The sequence below is a fragment of the Lacerta agilis genome, chromosome 14, assembly GCF_009819535.1.
Source record: "Lacerta agilis isolate rLacAgi1 chromosome 14, rLacAgi1.pri, whole genome shotgun sequence".
Taxonomy (NCBI): domain Eukaryota; kingdom Metazoa; phylum Chordata; class Lepidosauria; order Squamata; family Lacertidae; genus Lacerta; species Lacerta agilis.
The window spans coordinates 15,228,743-15,244,987 of NC_046325.1; the positions used below are offsets into that span (position 1 = coordinate 15,228,743).

Here is a 16,245-nt window from a genome sequence, read left to right on the forward strand (position 1 = left end):
CAAGTATTGTCATATGTCAAGTTTATACGGATATTAGTCAGAATTCACGACGATCAATCAAGTTTTCTTATATTGTGTGGCAGTACTAGGGGGTTTTGCCTAGTACTTTAGTACTTATTTTTAACCTCTTCTTAAACATCACAGAGACCTCCTCCAGAAAGGTGGGCTAGAAATTAGTAATACCAAATGGCCTGACCTCCCCGTCCCCTCAATCCAGAATGCAATCAGATAATACAAGCTCATCTTTTAAGCACCCAGAGGACAGCAAACACAATCAAAACCCTACTATTCCCATTTTTTGTCATAGGAGTACATGCGGTAGCCAGTCACACCAAGCCGTATTTCTACAGTTGTTTTGTTTAACCACTAGAGGGCAGCATAAGAGGGGTTCCCAAACTGCAGTCATCCACGGACCGCTAGCACAACAGATTACAATTGCTATAACAGTTGGAAATTTCATTTTAAGTGGTCCACCAAGAGCCTCAGCAATTTTCAAGTGGTCGGGAAAGTTTGGGAACCACTGTTTTACACCCAGATGCCATCCTCTCTCTGTCTCCCTAGCTCAGTCAGTAGAGCATGAGACTCTTAATCTCAGGGTTATGTGTTTGAGTCCCACGTTGAGCAAAAGATTCCTGTATTGCAGGGGTTTGGACTAGATGACCCTTGAGGTCAACTTCTGTCTCCTGGGACTTTAAAATCTTACTCTATATTTGCAAGAACAATCCCACCTCATTTACTGCTTCTTTTAAGGGCTAAGACTTCTTTTAGCAATCAATGGCAGGTGGGTGGGAGAGAAAGAAAGAAAGAGAAGAGGTGTCTCTCAAGCAATGAGGTACCAACAAAAACAAAGTGTTAGTTTGCACACTTAATAAAAAATGTAGCTGGAACCTTTTCACCTATAGTTAAAGGGAAAAAATTACTTAGTGCCCCATTCCCTTTGCCCCCCCTAAAAATCTGAAACACGCAGGATAGGAAGGTATTGTCAAAGCAGGAGTGGAAAAGCTATGAGCCTCCATGTTGCTGAACTCCAACTCCCATCAGCTCCTACCAGAATGTCCAATGGCCAGGGATGATGGGGTTTGTAATCCAGCAACACCTGGAGCATCACAGGTTCCCTATCTTTGTTTAGAGAATTTGGCTTCAGAGATGCTCAGAGCAGAGTCCAACAGGTAGGAATGCTTAATATAACACACAAGGAAACTGGTTTTACATTTTATTTTCTGCTACATGCTCTTCCAAGTCCTCCTATTTTTCCCACTGGAGAGACCTGGGTGGGTCCCACGCCTGCATATGTTTGCTCCACAGCTGCCTCTCCCATCCCCTTGGGGGTTTGTTTTGGTCTCTGGGCTGCCGCCGCCTTCTTTTCCAGGGCAGAGGAGCTCCTCTCTCACTTAGCTTCTTGTTCTTTCGCCCACTGCTCTGGCGTTAGCGTTCTCTGCTCAAAGGCGTGAATGTGCTTCAACTCCTCCACTAAGACTTCATTGACCAGCCTAGGGAAGGTGGGGAGAGGAGATGGAAATAGGCAAAAATCCAAGGGCATTCTTGCTTCTAGACGGCATCTTAGTCAGTAATGTAAGTTTTTAAAGTACCACTCTGGCCATTTTTAGCTACCAGCAACAACTTCTAATGCACGCAATCAAACAGATTAATTCAAGAAGTCAATGGTGTGGTGAAGAAACTGTTTCACCACTCTTCTCTGTGAAATTTTTTGACATTTCCAAAAATGAATGGCTGCAGATGTGATTAGTAACATGGGGAATGGATACAATACCAGTCAAATTGGTTGACTTCAAAGTCGTAATTAACTTTTTCATACCACTATAAAATGAAACATCTGTATTTAATATGCAGCACTTTGGGCTGTTAGTATGTTAGTTTTCAGTGCCTTCATTTCCCCCACCCCTAAAATTTAAGCAATGTAAGGGAAGTCTATGCTATTGAATTGTTATGTCTGAACATTTACAAGTACTCCAATAAATAAAATTTCCAAGTAAAGCTTTCAGTCTGTTTGAATAAAAAATTCAAGCAACATTGTGGGGGGGATGAATAATGCACACAATCTATATATATAAACACGTTCAAGATGGGTTGCTTGATGTGGCCGCCATCCCTCGACTAGGATAAGACCCAGATTCAAACATCTGCTGTGCCATGAAGCTCACGGAATGACCTTGGGCCAGTCACTCTCAGCCTGACCCTCCTTCACATGGTTGTTGTGAAGGTAAAATCAGGCAGGGGGCATGTGATCTGCCTTGAGCTCCCTGTAGCAAAGGTGGGATAGAAATGTAAGTAAATGCAAGAATAAAACAACCATGGAAGGGAGAAGTTGCTGGGTAAGGAACAGCACATGAAGCTGTAGCACCGACAAGAGCGGGTTGGAGATACAAGGAATACTTTATTTGGGAGTCTTTTGACTCAAGATTCTGAATCTTTAAAGAGACACTGCCAACTAGTTAGAGGAGAAGAGAGTCCCCCTAGCTATGCTAACTCATCCTCTCCCTACTTACCGATGCCGCTGCAACAGGGCTTTTCCTCGGAATCGTGGGGAAACTACTAGGACTTTGAAGCTTGTGGCACAGCGTCCAGGGGTTGTGTCTTCTACCTCCTTGTGTAATGGGATGAGGAAAAGGTTGATTATACAGAGTTTAGAAGAGAAGTCAATGCAGGCCACCCCTCCCCCTCCAAATTCATTTCAGGGTAAGATACCTGCGTGTCATGAAAATACAAAGCAAGCAAGTCAAGCCAAGTACCAAGGTGTGTGCATAATGGGTACCAAGGCGTACAACAGAAACAGTGACGGTCCCTACTAAGAAGGGCACACCCACTTTTCTTAATCTTACTACAGAACCACCCAAAGCTGGTCAAGGCTGCAATCCTAGGTACACTTATAGAAAGCAAATCCCAGCAGGCTCAGTGGAAAACACTTAGGATTAGCAGACACGCTTATGACAATGCTAAAAGGTGCCCCACAGGTCCTAGAATATAGGTGATAGTCATTCTGGTTTGATCTCTTTTTAGACAAAATTTGATATCTATCAGATGCATTACTTATCTCTTTCCTTGCACTCCTCAGTTGAGATCCCAATATTTTAATTGCCAAGATTTGCAGCTGACACCTAACTAGTGTGAGGCTATATTTCTGTGCACACTTTCCTTGGAGTAAGCTCACTAAACACAGCAGCCCTTCCTTCCGAGCAAACCCGGACCAGGCTGGCGCTGTGAGAGAATAAAGAGCGTCCAGGAGCCACGCAGGGAAAGGAGACAGAATGGCTCTTCCAACAAAGGAAGCGGCCTCTTCTTTTTCAGAGAAAGAGGGGTGTGTCAAAGGTCCTTGGGGGGCTGCCCCGCTTACCACATGCTCGGCCTCGAGCCCCTGGAGCAGCCGCTCCCGCAAGGCCTCCACGCTAAGAGCGCCAGACGCCTCCATCCTGCCCAGGGAAGCGCCCGAGATGAAAGAGAACCACCAAACGCCCCACTTCCGCCTATGGCATACGTCACATCCGCCCCATGTCTCCTTTAACCAATCACATCGACCTAAAGTCGTGCGTGCCTGCATCACTTCCGCGTAATTTATCTTACCGTAGAGAAAGAATAAGGTAGAGCTGCCCCACCGCCGCAGTCTTTTGGGGGAAAATTGAATTAACTTACTCTTCTAAATGTGAATGCAAAGTATATATCGATATCATTATCATTATTATTGATTATCTAAGAGAAGAAATTAGGAATAGAGTGACATCACCCTGAGCCTATCGCAGGTTTAGGCTGCAATCCTATGCCTGTGACTCAGAACAAAATCGAAAATTCTTTCTAGTAGCACCTTAGAGACCAACTGAGTTAGTTGCTGGTATGAGCTTTCGTGTGCATGCACACTTCTTCAGATACCACGAAAGCTCATACCAGCAACTAACTCAGTTGGTCTCTAAGGTGCTACTAGAAAGAATTTTCGATTTTGTTTTGACTATGGCAGACCAACACGGCTACCCACCTGTAACTGTGACTCAGACGCATTGAACTAATTGGGGCTTACTTCTGTGTAAGCCCCAGAGGAGTTCATTATATGTCTCTAGTTCATATTCATTTATATGTTATATTCATTTATATTCATATTCATTCATATTCATTTATATGTTACATATTCATTTATATGCCTCCATGTTTGACCGCTTCGTTAAAATATTCAGAAACGTTTATCTGACTGTTTATTTTATTTTTTTTGTAATTGTTGCAAGCCATATTCTCAAATGTAAACAAAGATATATCTCTTTAAACAGTTTAAAGATGAAAATGAAGAAAAACTACGTTATGAAAAAGCGCCTTTATGTAGAATTATAGACTTTAAAAAATGTTTTCGGCTACTCTTTGACACTAGTTCTTATTAGACCTCTTAAAGATTTTCTTAATATGTCTATGCTCCCTGCAGACCCCGTGACGTCACCCGCTCCTCTCGCGGGAGGTTGCCCACGTGGGTGGGGCATGTCTTCGCCGCAGCCAATAGAATGCAAACAAGGCCGAATTCAAAAGAAACGATATTAGCCGGACCTAAGGAGGAAGGTTGACGGATAGTTAGCGGACCGAGATGGGGACAGAAAAATGGGGTGCAGTGCATGATGGGAAACTGCGGATAGGCTAAGGCGGAGCATGATGGCAAAGGGAGGGACCTCTGTTTGAAAGGCGCAGGGCATGATGGGAAATGCTGAAGCAAAAACTATATTCCTGGGGGAAATACAGCGCTAGGGCAGCGTCCAGCTCTCCTTTGGTAGTGCTCCGGTGTGCTGCATGGCAGGCAGAGGTTCAGTAGGTGCAGCTCTCCCCTCTATGGCAATAAAGAACCCTCGTTGGGCCGCTCTTCCTCCAAGAACTGTGTTGACAAGCAGCAGCCCAACATGTCCAAGTCTCCCCTCCATGGAGAGGCAGTGATGCTGGATTTCTTCCCTGCACCTATCTCTTGAAAAGGAGCCCTGCCAGGATAAGAGGCGGCAGCCCTATACTGAGCGGCGTGGAAAACGGGAAGGCATCGGAGCAAAGGAAGAGCAGAGATGAGAGAGGAACAACAGAAGAGAGCGGTACTCTTTGCCTAACGCTTGCTTTCTCCATCCTTGTAGGTCTGCTCGGACGTGCTTGAGCCCTTGGCGGTCGCCATGGTGGTGGAAGTGTGCAACTTCTTTGGGGTCTACCTTCTGTACTGCACCAACCCTCGTTACCATGGCCGAGTCTACGTCGGCTTCACTGTCAATCCCGAGCGACGCATCAATCAGCACAACGGCGGGAAGCGACGCGGTGGGGCTTGGAAGACAAGTGGCCGTGGTCCCTGGTAATGCATAGCAGCCAAGAAAGCTGCATTATTCCATGTCAGACCTTTGGCCTATCCAGCTCAGTAGTTGTCGACCACTGACTGGCCGCACCTCTCCAGGGTTTTATACTTGGTGGATGGAGGGGGGCTTTCCCAGGCCAGCCTTAAGTCGACATATCAGAAATTGATCTTGGGATTTTCTGCTTGTAAAGCACGTATTCTACTACTGAGCTATGACTTTCAAAATTTCCTTTTCTGTCTACAGTATGTCTTCCATCTCAGTATGTCCATTTTCTAAGCCAACCATCCTGAGGAGACTTCAGTGCATACTGGGAACTAGACTTTCTAGGCTGTGCATGCTGGGAAATCGAATTTTCCTTCCTTTCTCCTTGCAGGGACATGGTGCTGATCATCCACGGTTTCCCTTCTGATGTGGCTGCTCTGCGGGTAAGGCCCTTCTCAATTTCCGCTCACCTTCCCTTCCCTTTTTAGCAGTGGGGTTCCTTTTCCCACAACTGCTAGCCCCCCACAAACCTAAGCAATCTCCTTTGATTTCCTCTCTCTCCCACAGTTTGAGTGGGCTTGGCAGCATCCGCACTCCTCCCGCCGCCTCACTCACGTGACCAGGCGCACTTCACGGGAGCGTCAGTTTGACTTCCACCTGCGTGTCTTAGCCCACATGCTCCAAACTGCTCCTTGGTGCCGTCTGCCCCTCACCATTCGCTGGCTCAAGCAGGAATATTGCAGGGACTTCCCTGCAGGCTTGGAACCTCCGCTACACATGCCGGTGGCCTTTGGGCAGGTCCGAGCTGTCAAGACCAAGGGGGTGAAGGCTTCAGAGGTGAATGTGGCTACTCCAAAACGCTGCAGCATCTGTCTGAAAAAAATCCAGGTAATGCTGGGTCTAGGGTATTTGGTATCCTACCCACCTGTCTTCATGGACTGGCTGGATGCAGAGGAGTGGCACTAGCTGGGGAAGAAGGCTCAGAGCCTGGGGAGTGGTGGTGCGATGACTGTGAGTGGTCAGAGGGAGCAGACTGGGAGATGTCGGAAGCTGAAGAGGGAACAAGGCTTGGTGAGCAGGAAGAGGCTGTGGCAAAGAGCAGTCCAGAAGCAGAAGCAGAAGCAGAGGGGAGTCAGGAGGCAGAGTGTGGGGAGGCTGCTGAAGAAGCCAGGGAGTCTCCCCCTTTCTTCTGGTCTCCCAGAACATGGAGAGGAATGAAGAGGGTGGAGCAAAGAGAGACAAGACTAAGGAGCCTCAGGTTCCTGGGGAAGGACCTGAGGTAAAAGCCTTAGAGAATGGTGGGGAGACGGAGACCTTCAGTCCTCACAATTGCCTCCTTGAGGCAAGACCTACTGGGAAGAGTTGCTGTGATCACTAGGCCTGCATTGTTTTGAGGGTTTTTTTTGAATAAAGAGTTAACTTCATTGACACCAGATGTTCTATTGCTGGCCTGCCCCTGACTCCAGCTCCTGACACCTGTCAAAGTTGGGCCGCAGGGGTAGGGGGACAAAAAAGATCAGGGCCAAAAAGGTTCCCCGCCTCTCCTTTAGCAGCAGAATGGATTGGAGTGAGTGGGGCAGGGAATGAGGGCTAGAAGCCGGCATTCCTGGATGGTTTGAGAGGTGAGATCTGTGGAATGAGTGTTCGTTGCTTGACTTTTGAAATAATCTGGGGGAGATTTGAATTTGGGGGAATAGGAACTTTGAAGTCAGGACACACTGGCTGTCGGAGAATGCAAAAGCCCTACTGGATCAACCTGAAGATCGATGCAGTCCAGTCCTGTGCTCACAGTGGCCAACCAGATACCTCTGGGAAGCCGGGAAGCAGGGCCTGAGTGCAGCAGCACTACTCTCCTCCCTGGTGATTCCCTGCAGGTGATATCCAGAGGAACCCTGCCTCTGACAGTAGGAGGAAAACACAGCAATTGCTGTACACCTTTATGAGAGAGGAATTGGTGCTGTTTCCTCCTGTGTCTGTTATTGGAGTAGGGATTAAGCTAGAAGGAGTCGAGGGCTGTATTTTGGATTTTCCCCCCCCTGCAGGATGGTGACAATGACATCCCCTTGCACTGCTTCCACCCTGGCTGCACCATGGCTGCTCATATGACTTGTTTGTCTCGGGCTTTCCTAGAGAAAGAGCCACTTCACTTCCTGCCAATCGAAGGGCAATGCCCAGGGTAAGCAACTCCTCCTGCGCACTGGCAGAATTAAGAGAGGTTGGAGCAGGTTGACAGTATTTGAAATGCTGGCACTGAGCCTGCCCCATCCTGCTCCAGCTACCACACTGAGAAAATCCTGCTTTCTCCCCCTTTCCCCCAGCTGCAAGAATCTTGTGCTCTGGGGGGACCTGGTCCGTCACCATAAAGGCTGTTACGGCAACCTAGAAGCTGATCCCACCTCCTCCCAGGTAAAGGCCTCTAGACACTATTTCTATATTTGACTAGTTTGTGCTGGAAACTATATTGTGTTCAAGCAGATAGATTAGGGTTGCCATATTTCAAACAGTTAAAAATACGGACATTTTAAAATGCCCGCTACTTTTAAGGAAAATCGCCAAGAACGACACTGCTGACCTGGGTTTCCATATGTCCGGATTTTACCGGGCATTTTAGCGATTTCCCCCCAGACACTGCTTCCGACTGCAGTATTCTGGTTATGTCTGGGAAATTCCAGCTGTATGGAAACCCTAAGATACGTAGATGTAACCCTTGTCATAATATAAGCCCATCCTTGTCCCGTATATGCCTTTCTACTCCAACCAGCTCCCTTTCCTTCCAATAAAGTTAATCTCCTGCCTGTGATACTTAAATTCTACCTTTTTTTATTTGGCCACATCACCTCTGACATAAGCCCCGCCTGTTCCACTCCGCTATGTTGTTCCTTGCACGTTAATCCGTTTCCTTCCTTTTATGCTGCAGGAGCATTGGACTAATGAGCTGCAGCTGTGAAGGAGGAGTCCTGTGCTTTTGCAAAAGCTGTCCATGGCTGACCTTTCATCCTTTAGAGCAGCGGAAGAGTGTCCAGGAATCCCAACACCTTCCGAAAATCCCAGCATGCCCTCTTCCTCTTCCCTGGATCAGCTCCTGTGTTTGCTTCTTCCCCAGCTGGATCTGGGCTCTTTTAAGCTCCCAGCCCCAGAATCATGCAACTCACGAGTGAAATAATTAATTCTCTTAAGTGAAATGATTAAATAAAAGGACTGAAGGATTCAGCAGGATGTCTATGAAATAAGAAAAGCAGGGGTGGGAGAAATCAAGACTTGCAAGATGAATGGAAAGCTCCCTCCTCCAGGATTTTCTGGCTGGGAACCACGGAGGGTGGATGTTCCGGTGCATTGGGACAATGGTGGGAACTGTGCCACTGGCATTCAGGACATTGAAAGGGCAGAGCAGAGCAAATTGGGGCCAGAAGAGCAAGAGAAAGCAACCGAAGAAGAGTAGTGGAGGGGAACCTGTGGTCTTTCACGTGTTGCTGGAATACAGCTCCCATCATCTCTGCGCTTTGGCCATGCTGGCTGGGGCTGATGGCCAATGGAGTCCAACAACAGGCTCCCAACTAGTGCCCTGGAATGTGGTCAAAATTAGGACAATTTGATATCATGCCTATTGCACTGGGTGCTCATACTGAACAAGGAAATGGCATATTTCTGGACCATACATAAAATACAGTAGGTTCTTGAGACAATAGTTGTACTTCATATTTGCATGAAATTTTTTCTCTGTTCAAAGCACTTACAATTCCTCCCCTTAGGCTAGTATTATCCCTATACAGTGGTGCCCCGCTAGACGAAAATAATTCGTTCTACGAGTTTTTTCGTAGAGCGAATTTTCGTCTAGCGAAGCAGCAATGGAGCGCGGAGGTTTTCGCACTAAAAATAATAATAATTAAAAATTGTCTTGCGAAGCAGCCCCATTGACTTTTTCGTCTTGCGGGGCAGCTTCCGCTAGACAAATGCTGTTCATCTAGCGAGTTTTTCGTCTAGCGAGGCATTCGTCTAGCGGGGCACCACTGTACTGCAAAGGAGAGGACTCAGTGAATAGTGGCACACCTAAAGCCGCTAAGTGAATGAAATGAAAGTTCAGCCAGAGACTTCTCACTGTTAAAGCATGTCGAGGGTATGTTTACTAATTCTTGAAAGCTGCTTTATAGAGGCCCAGTTCACATGTTAATGCTAAGCCAAACCATGGCTTAGCCCCAGCAGTTGGCATGACCAGGGAGGGGAGCTGTGGCTTTGGTCTGGACTTCTACACGTTTGCACATCTGTGCTAAGTCATGGGCTTTGTGTTTTCAGAACAAGTAAAATGTGATCTTCTCCCAGCATAATCAGAGTTCTAGAGGCTAAAATAAAGCCCATATGGGGAACCAAGAGCATATACTGAGCCCCCCAACAAACTTAAAAACCCATAATGACCATGTGAACAGATCTGCAAATGCTTAAGCCTGCATCTGTTTTGTGCTTTTTAAAACAAGATCCAAGATTGCACTTAGGAAAGGTCAGTTTCTCCCCCTCCATAAATAACATGTTAAAAAAACACACACACAACCCTGTGTTTTTCTGCTCTGCTCTTTTAGGAATCGCAACCATTGACAGAACAGGACTGTGAGAGCCTTGAATAGCACGAGGCATCCTGTTTAGGGAACAGCAGCAACTGTTGCCAGGTTTTATTAGAACCAATGTCTTGATTTTTTTTAATGTTTGAAACTTTTTTGTAAGTGGTTTATGAACCACATTTTGGGAAACTGGGAAATAAATTATTAAATAAACAGAAGCGCCGGTGATTTTCCATTTCTAGGGAGTTAAAAGTTAAAATACACCACCGACAGCCAAGTCAGTTACACCGTGCATTACTCAACCTGTAGGGGCACAATCACTATCCTGCATAAGTAGTAAGCCGTGCACCAAGGAATCACATCAGGACCCTGTAAGGTGTTCAGCAACTCGATCCATTGCCCAGAATGGGAGGCTGGGACGTTTCCTATTTCCCCATCCAGCCCTCCCTTTCCAACCTGGGCTGCCAAATTTTCAACCAGCCGCTGCACTTGTAAGCTTTTAACAGCAGCCTGATGTGTAGGTATTCACAACTGGTAGTGTTATCCCCATGCTGAGAAACTGGTTCATTTTATGCATGTAGAGCCACTAATAAAGGCACAAGAACACATTTGGCCATTGCTTTTCCTGGTCAGTTGGCAATCCTATTTCCAGCTCAAGGCCTGGAGTTTATACATGAGTTAGGCTGTACCCTATTCCCCCCCCCCCCCGGGGCTCCATTACAGGGATCACTTTTGCGAGTCCAGCATGCTCCTCTGCTCCTGGAGCATATTTTGCCTTTTAAATGCTCAAGAACAAAACAAGCGCCTACTAAATCAGGCCAAAGGCCAATCTCTCACCTAGCATCCTGTTCTCACAGTGGCTACCCAGATGCACATGGGAAACCTGCAAGAGCACTCTTCCCTTCTGTGCCTTCCAGTTTCGGGCTGTTGCCATGATGCGAACCGTCAGTTTCAGGCATGGGTACAGCAAAGTGCTGAAAGTGTACTTCTGACATGGCAAAGCTTGCTTGGATACAAAAATGTTGAGGGAGCCGCTCAAAATTTGCAGTCCTCCCAGTGGCATCTGCTGGTTTGTGCTCAGATTCCTGCCCATGTCCTGATACATATTCTACCTTCAGCTCCAGCAAGTGATCCCATGAGGATGTTAAATAAATAGATGAAACCTGACCCAGGGCTGCCTTTCTGGATCCGATGACAATGGATAGTTTTCCTTTCTCTTAAGATGCTCCCACAGTTTCACGACTTCGCCAAATGACAGAACGGGTAGTACAGACCCTTATCCCCCACCCCTCCCCACCCCCTGGAAGCTGCTTGCCCTCAGACATCCTTGGACCATCAGATTCGAGATGCACACAAGCAACAAATGCTCTAGAAGCCACCCCTCTGCCAACAGCACAGCCTGCCTTCCGAGCCTCCCAGCGCAAACACCCGGCTGCAGCCTCTTCGCCTCTGGAAACAGGAGTAAATTCCTTTGCTTTCTGCTCAAATCTGTCGCACCAACAGGAGACAGCGGGAACTTCGTCAAGACCTTCCTTGGCTGCAACAAAAGGAGAAAGGTGTGTTATCGTAAGAAACCAGAAATTCAATCCTTGTTTTTCTTGTCAATTTGGTCCATAATGACAGCCAATGCAGTGTGGCGGCTGGTGTCAGACTAGGACCTGAGAGACCAGGGTTCAAATCCCCACTCAGCCATGAAGCTCCCTGGGTGACCTTGGGCCAGTCACTTACTTACTCCCAGCCTAACCTACCTCACAGGGTTGTTGTGAGGAAAAAATGGAGAGGGGCGGGGCTATGTACATCACACTGAGCTCCTTGGAGGAAAGGTGGGATAAATACTGTACATAGAATCAGAATTGTAGCGTTGGAAAGGAACACAAGGGCCAAATCCCTGCAATGAAGGAATCTTTTGTCCAACGTGGGACCCGAACCCCCAACCCTGAGATTAAGAACCTCATGCTCTACCGACTGTACTATCCCTAATTCAGGCCAAGTTTGAACGCAGAAAGCGTGGAACCGATGTTCCTGGGTTGTACCACGTCAGAATACAAAGGGAGGGGTGGCTTGCTTGAATGTTCGCCTACATGTAAACAAGCACACACACACACAGCTGAACACTATCAATTGACAGCAGTATCATGCCAATAAAGTAACATGGCTTGCCCAAAAGAAACCTGGGAACTGTAGTTTTAAAAAGGGTTTTCTGAGAGTTGTTAGATGAGGCCTGCTCGTCTCACGGGGCTACAATTCCCAACACTCCCTGGGAAGAGGAAGCGACTGTTACACCGCTCTGGGAATTGGAGCTCTGCGAGGGGAACAGGGGGTCTCCTAACAACCAACAGTCAAAACAGGTTTCTCAGCCCACCCTCTTCATGCGGCTCAGGACCGCAATGCCTCAAGGACTGCCTCTCTCCATATGATCCTACTAGGACCCTGATATCATCTTCTGAGGCCCTTTTTCGTGTGTCTCCTCCATGAAAGTCCGGAGGGTGGCAACACAAGGACGGGCCTTTTCTGCAGTGGCTCCCCATTTGTGGAATGCTCTCACCAGGGAGGTTCGGCTGGTGCCTTCATTATACACCTTTAGGTGCCAGGCAAAAACATTCCTCTTCCGCCAGGTCTTCGGCTGATTGACATCAATGCCTTTGTCATTGTGGGTGGGTGGGGATTATTGGGCTGCTGCTAGTTTTATTATGTACAGTATTTTTCGCTCCATTAGACGCACTTTTCCCCTCCTGAAAAGTAAGGGGAAATACCTGTGCGTCTTATGGAGCGAATGGTGGTCCCTGGAGCTGAATTGCCCAGGGGCCAAAAGCAGATTGTGCTTTTTATTTTACAAAGAGAAAAGGGAGTGTTGAAAGGACCCCGCTCAGCAGCTGATCAGCAAGAGATCAGGAGTGAGATAAGAGTCCTGGCTCCCTTTCAGCCCCGCCCTCCTTTGTTGAATGTGCTGCAGAGGGAGGTTGTTTGTTTCCCCAGCGACATGTGACTGGCTGATTAGCTTATCTGTCTGGAAACAGTAGAAATGGCTCCCTTTCCTTAAGATTTTTCAGAAATGTGAGTTAAACCCCATAAAAATGGGGCTTTTCCTCTTTGCTTTTCCCCCTTTGCAAAAGGAGCTTTGCTTTTCCCTTTGCAAAAACAGCTGCAAAACTTCTAGCTGATCCTCAAAAAAGCCAGGGCTTTTCCCTTTGTAAAAAAGCTGCAAAACTTTTAGCTGATCCTCAAAAAACAAAAAAACAACAACAGGGCTTTTAGAGGAGGAAAACCAGAAAAATATTTTTTTCTTGTTTCCTCCTCTAAAAATGAGGTGTGCCCTATGGTCCGGTGTTGTGAACTGCCTTGTGATCTACAGATAAAGGGTGGTATAAAGACAACAACAACAACAACAACACTTCCTTTCTGCTGGCACACATCCACCTAAAGGTGGGCCACCCCCACCCCCACAAGATGCGGCTAATGGGCCAGCCAGAGTCGGCAGAGGAGAGGAACGGAAGGCAGCCCCTACCAGGAATGGCGCCTCTGGTGGTTCACGACGTGCGACCTCCGCGTGAATCTCTTCCCGCAGTAAGCGCACTGGTGGGGCTTCTCCCCCGAGTGGACGAGGAGGTGCTTCGTGAGGGTCGTGTTCCTGTTGAAGCTGTTCCCGCATTCCGGGCACTGGTAGGGCTTCTCGCCCGTGTGGATCCTCTCGTGCCGAATGAGGTCCCACCTCTTGCGGAACCTTTTCCCGCACTCCTTGCACAGGTGGCGCTTTGCTTCGGGGTCTGCGAGGACCCCTCTGAGCCCCCTGTCCTTGATGACCCGCACCGAGAGGCAGCCCCCCTTCTGCTGCATCCCCACACCGCGCTCGCTCCCGTGCGGCCTTCTAGGGTCGCCTCTTGGGAAAACAGCCTCCCCGAATCCTCCCGGAGCTCTCCTTCCCGGCTCCTCCACTGCAGGCTGGTGCAGCTCCTTGGCCACAGCTCTGCTTGCAAAGTAGCTTTCTGTTGGGAGAAAAGAGAGAGGGGTGTTTGAGGTTGAGGCACCAACATGCCATGCTCTGCATGCCGGCGATCTCGGGCTCAGTCCTGGGCATCTCCGGTAACAAAAGGAAAGGAGGGCCAAGCAGAGCTCCTGGGAACTGCAGTTTGTTAAAGGGCGCTGTATCGCAGAAACCTAATCCTACAAAAATGGAAAAAGCCATCCTCCCGAGGCACTTCTCCTGTTGCAATTACCTTGCAAGCTGTTATCCTCGTCAGCTGGTTTGGTTTCCCTGCGAAGATGTCTCTGTGTCGAGTCCGACAGGTCTACAATGGGGGAGTTTACAATAACCATCTCAATCGGCACCGTTATCTGAAAGGAACGGAACGGGAAACGGTTGAATTTAGCTTGCGCGGAAACTGATGCCGAGTGGCGCCCATAGAAGCTCCGTTTCTGTATTGAACAAGTCAGGTTTACTATCCATTATGGGTGCACAAAGGTAAGTTTCAACTGCATGGGTTTGAAATGAAATGTTTCGCCAGAAGGAAAATGAAAGCGTGGTCAAGACTCCCAGTGGCCAAGTGACGAGATTCCCCATACAAATGTTGACAGTGACTACAATGTACGGTTCTGGGAGAAAGGCAGGATATATAATAACAATATATATAACATAATATCATCTGAAGGATGTGAATAAATAAGTGCTAGCAGCCAGGGTGCATACAGATTACACAGAGCTTTCTCGATCAGAGCAGAAACACTGGATGAAGGAAAGTGGAGTAAGAGCCTTGTAGGGAATGAAACCAGTAAAGAACTGGAGTCCCTGTGCCTCAAGAGGCTGGCAGAGTGTGATGCAATCACCACAGCTAGTATATGAACAGAGTTTGTTGACAAGCTCCCCCCCCCCCCCCGCAACAATTCTGTGGTGAGGCATAACCTTCCCACTTTCAGATGAAACCACATCCCACTTTGTGTTGGCCACATGGGGCTACAGCGGATTTTCAATTGGTCTCCTGTGCATCCAACACACATAATCTACGCTGCTTTTAGAGGCAAAAATTTCAATATCTGCTGTTACTCATTAGTTTGTAAGTATTCCCCCCCCCAAGTACATATACAGTGGAACCTCGGTTGTCAAATGCTTCAGAAGTTGAACGTTTCAGCTTTCGAATGGCAACATCCTGGAAGTGAATGCTTCCATTTTTGAATGCGCCTCGGATGTCAAACGGCTTCCGGGGTGTGTTTCTCCATTTTTTCAATGGATTTTGCTGACAGCTCATTGCGCCTCGGTTGTCGAACGTTGTCGAACGGTCTTCTGGAATGGATTACGTTCGACAACCAAGGTTCCACTGTATTCAGGGAAAGATGGAATCTGCCAGGACAGTTCTCAAGATGACTTGCACCCTCGTGTCTATTTTTCACACTGCTCTTGGACTATGAAAAGCTGATTAGACCCCTAGTGAAATATCCCCACCCTTTCTGCTAGACAGAATTCAATTTCCTGTTTGCAAACCCATGGAACCCTCTCAGCACCCCCAGAAAAGACAGGGGCCGATTACGTCCCATACCTGTTGGGCCCATCTCTCAGTCTCCTGCTGCTCCTGCAAAAACTCCTCAGCCAGAGCCACGGCCCGGTCGCAGGTCTCAGGCCCACGTTCCCTGATCCAGTCTTGCATTTCCTGCGGCAGGATGACAAGGAACTGCTCCAAGATCAGCAGGTCCAAGATCTGCTCTTTGGTCTGGCTCTCAGGCCTCAGCCAACGGTGGCAAAGCTCCTGGAGCTGCTGGCACGTTCCTCGTGGCCCCTCGGCATCCTGGTAACAGAAGTGCCGAAAGCCTTGGCGATGGGCCTCTGTGGCCATGTAGCTGTCCAGCCTCAAAATGGCCACCTTCACCTTCCCATAGTCGCCCTTGTCTTTCGCATCCAAACCAAAATAGGCCTGCTGGGCTTGACCACTGAGGACGGGCACAAGTCGGGTTACCCACTCCTCTCTAGGCCACTGAGAAGCATCGGCCACTCGCTCAAAGGTGGCCAGGTAGGCCTCGGTGTTGCCCCCCTGGGACAGAGGAGGCAACTGTGGGTTGTCCCGCACTGAGGCCGCCACTGGAGTGGGCACCACTTCCAACACCCGCTGCCATTGGCAATCCCAGCTCTGAGGCGGCTCCTCTGCCAGCTCCTGCTTCACCCTGGGCACAGACGCTCCTCTCGCTAGCTCCTCAGCAGCGCTACAGGGGCTTACGCTGGGGAATTTCCCATTTCCTTCTGGTGAAGCACTCGCTGCTTGGCTCTGAGCCTCCATTTTGACTCGAACCGGCAATGGGAGTCCCAGGTCCGCCATTTCTCCTTGGGGAGACGCCATTTTGGAAGTGGGAGTTGAAGTCTGGCCACTTTGCTTCTCAAGGGACTGATGCAGCTGCCGCTTTCTCTCGGTTTCAGTTTC

General features: G+C 48.3%; 3 protein-coding genes across 3 annotated transcripts; 1 reads left to right on the top strand and 2 right to left on the bottom strand.

The window, feature by feature from the left end:
- Positions 1-1,200: 1,200 nt before the first annotated feature.
- On the bottom strand, positions 1,201-3,502 carry BOLA2B (bolA family member 2B). Its single transcript, XM_033170146.1, has 3 exons — positions 3,353-3,502; positions 2,508-2,605; positions 1,201-1,490 (listed from the first exon to the last, which is right to left on the bottom strand). The coding sequence occupies exons 1-3, from the start codon at positions 3,425-3,427 to the stop codon at positions 1,388-1,390; spliced, it is 276 nt and encodes a 91-aa protein (XP_033026037.1). The 5' UTR covers positions 3,428-3,502; the 3' UTR covers positions 1,201-1,387.
- A 1,076-nt stretch (positions 3,503-4,578) lies between these two features.
- Positions 4,579-8,262, top strand: SLX1A (SLX1 homolog A, structure-specific endonuclease subunit). The gene is made up of 7 exons (XM_033170072.1): positions 4,579-5,036; positions 5,103-5,311; positions 5,686-5,737; positions 5,862-6,182; positions 7,337-7,470; positions 7,613-7,700; positions 8,212-8,262. Exons 2-7 carry the CDS (start codon positions 5,139-5,141, stop codon positions 8,239-8,241), a joined length of 798 nt encoding a protein of 265 aa, XP_033025963.1. The 5' UTR covers positions 4,579-5,036; positions 5,103-5,138; the 3' UTR covers positions 8,242-8,262.
- Positions 8,263-10,550: 2,288 nt separating this feature from the next.
- Positions 10,551-16,245, bottom strand: LOC117058921 (zinc finger and SCAN domain-containing protein 31-like; the record flags this gene model as incomplete). The annotated part of the gene is made up of 4 exons (XM_033170335.1): positions 10,551-11,381; positions 13,350-13,827; positions 14,059-14,176; positions 15,373-16,245. Coding segments are annotated over 4 exons (1,485 nt in total), but the record flags the coding sequence as incomplete, so codon positions are not given.

Coding starts and splice junctions, on each gene's coding strand:
- BOLA2B (XM_033170146.1), bottom strand. CDS start 3,427: ATGGAGGCGTCTGGCGCTCTTAGCGTGGAGGCCTTGCGGGAGCGGCTG. Junction 2,606..3,352: donor GGCTCGAGGCCGAGCATGTG/GTAAGCGGGGCA, acceptor CCATTACACAAG/GAGGTAGAAGACACAACCCC. Junction 1,491..2,507: donor GCCCTGTTGCAGCGGCATCG/GTAAGTAGGGAG, acceptor CACCTTCCCTAG/GCTGGTCAATGAAGTCTTAG.
- SLX1A (XM_033170072.1), top strand. CDS start 5,139: ATGGTGGTGGAAGTGTGCAACTTCTTTGGGGTCTACCTTCTGTACTGC. Junction 6,183..7,336: donor TCTGTCTGAAAAAAATCCAG/GTAATGCTGGGT, acceptor CCCCCCCTGCAG/GATGGTGACAATGACATCCC. Junction 7,471..7,612: donor ATCGAAGGGCAATGCCCAGG/GTAAGCAACTCC, acceptor CCTTTCCCCCAG/CTGCAAGAATCTTGTGCTCT.